We start from the raw sequence: 8,179 nt of genomic DNA, 5'->3' as shown, positions 1-8,179 counted from the left end.
AAAAAGTTTTTAAACCTTTTATAAGTGGTTTCTCAAATAAAATAAAAACCCTTTTCGTTTTTTTTTTTTTTTTTTTTTTTTTTTTTTTTTTGTCGTGTCACAATTTTATTTACATTTTTTTTCTCCTCATCCAGGAGAAAAAGTTGATGGAAGAGAGAATCTCTGAATTCACCACCAACCTGGCAGAGGAGGAGGAAAAATCCAAGAGTTTACAGAAACTGAAGACGAAACACGAGGCCATGATCACAGACCTGGAAGGTAGGAGAAACATTTAGAATCAGGGTGCTTGAAATCCTTGAAAAGGCTTGAATTTGAATGAGCTCTGCTTGATTTCTGCATAAAGTCCTCAAAAGCGCTTGACATTCAAACTTCATAGCCCTTAGTCCTAGTCCAAGGTGGTATGATTTCTACCACCTTTCTCTAATCAATAATCGATCACCTCGTGTTCAGATCGGCTGCGTCGGGAGGAGAAGGCGCGTCAGGAGCTGGAAAAGAACAGACGCAAACTGGAGGGCGACTTCACCGAGACGCACGACCAGATTGCTGAGCTCCAGGCTCAGATCGCCGAGCTGCGCGCCCAGCTGGCCAAGAAGGAGGAGGAGCTGCAGGCCGCCCTCGCCAGGTCTGCTTGAGCGCCGAACGTCGCCTCTGCGTAAAACCCATCAACTTGTTGCCTCAGTTCACTAAACTTTGCTGTGAATGTCCTCTGTTAAGAATCGAGGAGGAGGCCGCCCAGAAGAACATGGCTCAGAAGAAGATCAGAGAGCTGGAGGCTCAGCTGTCCGAGCTGCAAGAGGACCTGGAGCTGGAGAAGCAGGCCCGCGTGAAGGCCGAGAAACACCGCAGGGACCTGGGGGAGGAGCTGGAGGCCCTGAAGACAGAGCTGGAGGACACCCTGGACTCTACAGCGGCTATGCAGGAGCTCAGGTAGGAAGACTGCTTCAGTTCCCATTCACCTTATGGAAGGTAAATTTGCTTAATGGAAACGTTTCAATTTATAAAAAACTCACATTTTTCAATGAAGTAGGAGGATCATGCCGCTGCATGTTTAATTGTGGTTCTTAAGTTTCAGCCTTTTCTACTTGGAATTTGTAGGAAAAAAAATGGGTCAGGCTTTCTCAGTGAAACCTGTCAAAATAAGCAATAAATAAATAAATAAATAAATTGCATAATAAATTATAGTAGTCAACAAATATTGGCCTTTAATATTTTTTAAAAATGCTGCAAACATTTGACATTTACTAAACACTCGGCTTGGAATTTGTAAAACAGAAAGTTCAAACTGGCACTTTTGCTCGTTTTCCCCTTCAAAGCTTGAAAGATCATTTTCTGAAACACAATTTTGGTTACAGATTTTATAATCTGTTTTAATTATTGTTGTTTTGTTTAAATATTCTTTAGAAATTGGCATTTTTGTGTCTTTCAAAGGGCTCATTTGCATTAATATGCCAAGATTATAATTACATCAGTTGAAAATGGTCTCAAAATGACGATATTATCATTTATCGCAATAATTTCCTGGACAATTCATTGTCCAGGAATATTTCTTATTGCGACTGTTTCCAGGTGACTGAGTTAGTGGTACTTCAGTAAGAGGCTCTTCATGGCCTGAAGGTTTCTGACCTCGTCTGGTTTTGTGAAAGCGAAGCGTCTCTTGAAGGCATTGATCTTCTCATAAGCCTGCTCTCCTCTGCTGCTGCTCCTACAGGACCAAACGTGAGACCGAGGTGACTCAGCTGAAGAAGAGCCTAGAGGAAGAAGCCCGAGTCCACGAGCATCAGCTGGCTGAGATGAGGCAGAAGCACAGCCAGGCCTTCGACGAGCTTAACGAGCAGCTGGAGCAGGCGAAGAGGGTACACTCTCCATGCTACTACCCTCTGCTCTTTCTTTCTCCACTTGTATCTTCTTAACAACAACCACTGACTTTCTGTTTTTCCCCCTGCAGAACAAAGTGTCGATGGAGAAGGCCAAACAAGCCTTGGAGTCTGAGAAGAACGAGCTGACCATCGAGCTGCAGACGCTGATGCAGGGCAAGACTGACTCCGAGCACCGCAGGAAGAAGGCCGAAGGGCTGACTCAGGAGCTGCAGGCCAAATACTCTGAGGCTGAGCGCCAGAGGGTGGAGCTGGCTGAGAAACTGGCTAAAGTGCAGGTACGTTTCTGGATCCACCGCTTTCCAAATTGTTAACCCTGGTATTCATCAAATACGGCGTACGATCACTGACACAAGGTAAAACTCACTTCGACAATCTACTGAAGTTTGTCCTTTCTTTTCATCTCTCCACAGGCTGAGCTGGACAATGTTAACGGCATGTTGAGTGAGGCTGAGGGCAAATCCATAAAGGCCACTAAAGACTTCTCGGCTGTGGAATCCCAGCTGCAGGACGCCCAGGTACAACATGGCAGAACCAAACGTAGCTGCAGACAGACATTAGAAATATCATTAGAAATATAATTTATGTATAATAAACAGACCAAGTACTCACCTGTGGGGGACACCGCAAGCAATGCTGAGCACTATTTTCTTTACCTTCAGTTTGTCAGATGCTGTATGAGTCTGAAAGCTTAAACCTTACATACGTCATCATGCAACTGTTAAGTCAAAGTTTGTGTCTTGCTGTGCCACAGGAACTCCTCCAAGAAGAGACGCGTCAGAAGCTCTCCCTCAACACTCGTCTGCGGCAGCTGGAGGACGAACAGAACAACTTGAAAGAGCAGCTGGAGGAAGAGGAGGAAGCCAAGAAGAATGTGGAGCGGCAGCTTCAGACGGTGCAGGCTCAGGTGAGACGCACCAATCAGCTGCTGGAGCAAACTTTCTACTGACAATTTTATTCAAGTGTTTCAACACCAGTGTACCGGTTGCACTGATAACAAACGAGCAACGCCTCTCCACAGCTTGCTGACATGAGGAAGAAGGTGGAGCAGGACGCCGGCTCCCTGGAGTCCGCCGAGGAGGGGAAGAAGAGACTGCAGAGGGACCTGGAGAGCACCAACCAGCGGCTGGAGGAGAAATGCGCCGCGTTTGACAAGCTGGACAAAACAAAGACGCGTCTGCAGCAGGAGCTGGACGACCTGCTGGTGGACCAGGACCACCTCCGACAGATCGTCTCCAACCTGGAGAAGAAGCAGAAGAAGTTTGACCAGGTCGACGAGAGATGCCGAAGCAGGAATCGCCGGGGTTCCCGTTGAAGGCCGAAGCCGTAACCGTTGGCTTTCTGTCGTTTCCAGATGCTCGCAGAGGAGAAGAACATCTCTGCGCGCTATGCGGAGGAGCGAGACCGAGCTGAAGCCGAGGCACGCGAGAAAGAAACCCGTGCTCTGGCTCTGACCCGAGAACTGGAATCTCTGATGGACGTCAAGGAGGAGCTGGACCGCAACAACAAGCTGCTGCGCGCCGAAATGGAGGATCTGGTTTCGTCTAAGGATGACGTGGGCAAGAACGTAAGTTTAAAAAAAAAAAAAAAAAAAAATTTTTTACTGGGTAAATTATTTTTTTTGCAAACTCCAGCCTTAACTCTCCATCTGCCCGTGCTCTGCAGGTCCACGAGCTGGAGAAGTCCAAACGTGCCATGGAGCAGCAGCTGGAGGAGATGAGGACTCAGCTGGAGGAACTGGAGGACGAGCTGCAGGCCACAGAGGACGCCAAGCTGCGTCTGGAGGTCAACATGCAGGCCATGAAGGCGCAGTACGAGAGAGACCTGGCAGGGCGCGACGAGATGGGAGAGGAGAAGAAGAGAGCTCTGGTCAAACAGGTCTGTCCGTCCCTGGGTCACTGACAGGAACGAAGCCCGGCTGATGTTTCTACGCCTCAACTTTTCATGTTTGGTCACAATATAACAGCAAGTTTCACTGGGTTTGACTGAGATTCTATCTGATTTGACTAATCGACATAATTTTAAACTTTTTTTTACTACAAATAAAAAAATCTAAAGTCGTAAGGATGAAGTTGAATGACAACAAAATCAAAATAATACGAGAATAAAGTTAATTAGCCATGCTGTGAAAACCAAGGCAGCGCAGCAGACGGGTCAGGAAAACAAGTTGTAACGTGATCAGATATGAAAACTACTTTTGGTTGTTAATCATGGTTATAGGCAACGACTTCACATTTCTTGTGGCTAACATCAGCGGACGTGACCCCTGTAGGTGCGTGAGATGGAGATGGAGCTGGAAGACGAGAGGAAGCAGCGCTCTGCCGCCGTGGCGGCGCGCAAAAAGCTGGAGCTGGACCTGAAGGAACTGGAGGCTGCCATCGACATGGCCAACAAGAACCGCGATGAGGCCCTGAAGCAGCTCAAGAAGCTTCAAGTGAGCGCAGCTACTAAACCCTAAAGCTATTAAATGTCTTCCCAGGACCTCAGTTTGAACTTTTTTTTTTTTTATTTGTAATCCTCAGGCTCAGATGAAGGATCTGCTCCGAGAGCTGGAGGACACTCGCATGTCCAGAGACGAGATCTTGGCCCAGAGCAAGGAGACGGAGAAGAAGCTGAAGGGCATGGAGGCCGACATGATCCAGATGCAGGAGGTCGGTGAAAACACCAGGTGTCCAGTTCGCCTACCACTGACCACCTGCTGATTACTGATGTGTTTTTTTTAATTCCTCCACCATAATTCAGGAGCTGGCAGGAGCAGAGCGAGTGAAGCGACAGGCCATGCAGGAGAGAGACGAGCTGCAGGACGAAATCAACAACCAGGCCGCCAAGAAGTAAGACTCCTGTCAAAACGAGCTCGACTTTCCTTCATAGTCTGTGTTTCTGAACCTTTGATCCGTTTCCCCTCAGCGCTCAGGTTGCAGAGGAGAGGAGGCGGCTGGAGGCTCGCATCACCCAGCTGGAGGAGGAGCTGGAGGAGGAGCAGTGCAACACGGAGCTCATCAACGACCGGCTGAAGAAGGCCATGCTGCAGGTCCGTCTGTGCTTTAACGGTCGCCTTTCACCCAGACCGAACCAGTTCAAACCCAACTGGTTTGTCTCCTCTTTAGACCGACCAGATCAACGTGGAGCTGACCGCAGAGCGCAGCACCTCTCAGCGGCTGGAGGGCGCGCGCAGCCAGCTGGAGCGCCAGAACAAGGAGCTGAAGCTGAAGCTGCAGGAGCTCGAGGGAACCGTCAAGTCCAAGTACAAGGCCAACATGGCCGCCCTGGAGGCCAAGATCGCCCAGCTGGAGGAGCAGCTGGATATCGAAACCAGGTGTGGAAATGTGGCTGATCTGAACAAATTAATTAATTAAAAATTAATTAAAAAAATTCTGACTTCTGCCTAGCAAATATTCAACTTTTCAAACGCTGAATTTTCTTAAATAAAATTTTTCAAAATAGACACCTAATGCGATATGCAGTTTACTCAGGACTAGGAATTGTGATTCCTTAAGGAACCAACTTAAAAAATGTTTTTCTGAACTTCTACTAATGCCGTGCTTTTCCTCAGGGAGAGGCAGACTGCCACCAAACTGGTGAGACGCACCGAGAAGAAGCTGAAGGAAGTCATCCTGCAGGTGGATGACGAGAGGCGCAGTGCAGAGCAGCACAAGGACCAGGTCCGCCTCCCACTTCCTCTGAAACACATTTGAAACACATATGAAAACGTTAGCTTAGCCTCCCTTTAACTAGACCGCAGGCATAATGGAGGGGCTTTGCACCGATGTCGAATAAATGCTTTTGTTCATCCAACCTCATCAGAGTTAATTTGTCCTTTCCAGGCGGACAAGTTGAACTCTCGCATGAAGCAGCTGAAGCGCCAACTGGAGGAGGCTGAGGAGGAGGCCCAGAGGGCCAACGCCAACCGAAGGAAACTCCAGAGGGAGCTGGAGGATGCCACGGAGTCTGCGGACGCCATGAACCGCGAGGTGGCCTCCCTCAAGAGCAAGCTGAGGTAGGAAGACCACGACGACGCACAACTCCCTCAGCAGCAGCATCATGTCACAAAACAAGAGATGACTGATGCAGGTTATACCTTAGATTTTCATTCTGGGCTGTATGTAGATCATGAACGTTCTTAAAGGGCCGGTTGTGCTGGAATCTATTGATAAAACTATATCCTGTTAACATTTAATGAATAGCTCTCTGCATTTGGTAAATAGTTCAAATTAAATATTGGATGTTTTCACATTGATCAGTCCCTCTAGGATTACTTTTTTTTCTCGTTTTGTGCAAATATATTAAAACAATTTAGCAAAATTTGCACTTAAGTAAAACTTGTATTTATTTTATATTCTCCATGCTTTCATAGAGAATAGCAGCAGTGTTGAACAAACACTGCCACCTGCAGGTGGGAGTTAGCATCACTGAAGCCCAATGTTTTTGACCATTTTTGAGGAAAATTTGCAATAAAGTCACATCTATTTATTAGAGCAAAAGAAGGCATTAATCTGCTGATTTTGAAGGGATTTCATGAGGGCCGCATAAAAGCTGCAGCGGGCCAGATTTGGCCCCCGACCCTTGACCTTGACACACGTTCCTTTTAATAGACCTGATTAGCTTTTCCTAACTTTAACTTTCTGTTCCAGGCGTGGCGACTTGCCCTTCAGCGTAACTCGCCGCACTGTCCCTCGCGTGGAAAACGTGGAGAGCGATGAGGAAGCCGAGCCCAAGGCCGAAGCCCCGGAGCCCCAAGCTTAAAGGGCCCCATCCTCCGGCCCCTCTGCCTCTCGCCTCCTCCACGCTGAATCCTAACCAGAAAGAGCAGCAAATACTGGAAAGAAGAAAGAAAATCATGTCCAGACTAAAGGCAGGGATTCTGCTCAGTCCAAGTTCAGTCCTGCGACTGTCCGATCTATCCGAACAGCATCAAACTATGCATCCATAACAGCTACACGCCAGTAAACGTAGACAATCGCTTTTCCAACCCCCCCTCCCGTTTCTTTTTTTTTTTTTTTGGCTCAATTTCTTTCATCACTTCCTTTTTCATTCTCTGGGAAAAGTAACTATTTTTATAAGGAAAATTTAGACTTGTAATAGACCTGATTTAGGATTTATTTTTCTAATAGAAGGGAAAATAAAAGAATGAAGCCAATTACATGGAAGGGGACCAAAGTAAATATCAAGTAGAAGTTTCTATTATGCAGACATTTTTTTTTTGTTTCGTTTAAAATAATGGCTAAGGATGGTAAATGCTTCATGTGTATCATGCTCATTTGTTGCTCTTCTTTGAGGTTCATAAAGATTTATGCAATATCCTGAAATGTACTCGACACGCCTAGCTACGATTAGCGCTCGTTTCAATGTTTTGGCCGAGAATATTTTGTATGTGAAGTTGACCGAAGATGTCCTGAAGGTTTTAATTGGTGCGCTGAAATTTTCTTAATTTTGCACTGAAGAAAAGTTATGAACCTAAATGACGTACCACTGCATTTGTGGAGTTCCAACAAAACGGCAAAGATGCAGCTTTGAAGTCTTTGAATGACCATGCGCACACACACACACACACACTGCCAACACACACTATAAAAAGCCTTAAATGCAACTGACACCTACTTGGCAGGGTTCACAGCTGTTGTTTGCTTTCTGGACGTACATTGATTGTCATTTTTCTCGCCATCAGTGTTTTTCGTATGTTCAGGGTGAAGTATAAATGGTAGGGTAGCTTTGTTTGTTTTTTTGACTCGCAGCACACACTGTATTCTTAGGGCACAGCTTGCTAAGAGAGATGAACCAAAGGCAGATATAAGAGGGAGGGAGATTCTTTGATACTCTACAGCTTGGCAGCAGTGTGGTATAGATAAGAGATTTTTTGCATGCGATCTGGTGGAGATATCGTGACATGAAGCCCCTCACAGGCTGTGCCCAGGATCACCTTTTGGCTCACACTGCTGGAAAGTGAGAGGATTGTGTTGTTACTTCCAAAATAACGACTCGTAATTCGAAAGATTGCAGATTTCGTACCTACTAAACAAAGGCGATCCAAAAGAAAAAAAAAGGATTTTAAATAAATAATGTGCACCAGTTATTTTGTAACGTTTATCACCGCAACTCTGGCTGGATGTCATGTGGTCAATTATGATATTGCAAATAAAGATGCTTTCTAAACTGCCATTTTGTCCTGTTTTTGTACATTTTTCACATTTTTGTACTTTCATTTGGGTCTCTACTGCTTCTGGAAAAAAAATAGCCCAAGTGCTTACAAAAAAGGCACCCAACCATTTTTTGGCAATTTTTTTTTTTTTTTTTTTTTTTTTTTTTTT

At 45.9% G+C, this 8,179-nt stretch overlaps 1 protein-coding gene across 1 annotated transcript; it reads left to right on the top strand.

The window, feature by feature from the left end:
- Positions 1-119: 119 nt before the first annotated feature.
- LOC106943765 (myosin-9-like) lies at positions 120-7,368 on the top strand. Its single transcript, XM_015027064.1, has 18 exons — positions 120-258; positions 451-622; positions 715-927; positions 1,709-1,853; positions 1,946-2,152; positions 2,288-2,392; positions 2,629-2,781; positions 2,896-3,144; positions 3,229-3,441; positions 3,540-3,752; positions 4,147-4,308; positions 4,397-4,525; positions 4,617-4,705; positions 4,782-4,905; positions 4,982-5,190; positions 5,428-5,536; positions 5,699-5,871; positions 6,506-7,368. The coding sequence occupies exons 1-18, from the start codon at positions 147-149 to the stop codon at positions 6,615-6,617; spliced, it is 2,889 nt and encodes a 962-aa protein (XP_014882550.1). The 5' UTR covers positions 120-146; the 3' UTR covers positions 6,618-7,368.
- The last annotated feature ends 811 nt before the right edge of the window (positions 7,369-8,179 follow it).

Source organism: Poecilia latipinna, unplaced genomic scaffold, assembly GCF_001443285.1.
Source record: "Poecilia latipinna isolate Pla-1442-1.1 unplaced genomic scaffold, P_latipinna-1.0 Scaffold5883, whole genome shotgun sequence".
Taxonomy (NCBI): Eukaryota; Metazoa; Chordata; class Actinopteri; order Cyprinodontiformes; family Poeciliidae; genus Poecilia; species Poecilia latipinna.
The sequence above is the reverse complement of the archived record's forward strand: the minus strand, read 5'-3'. Positions and strand labels throughout refer to the sequence as shown.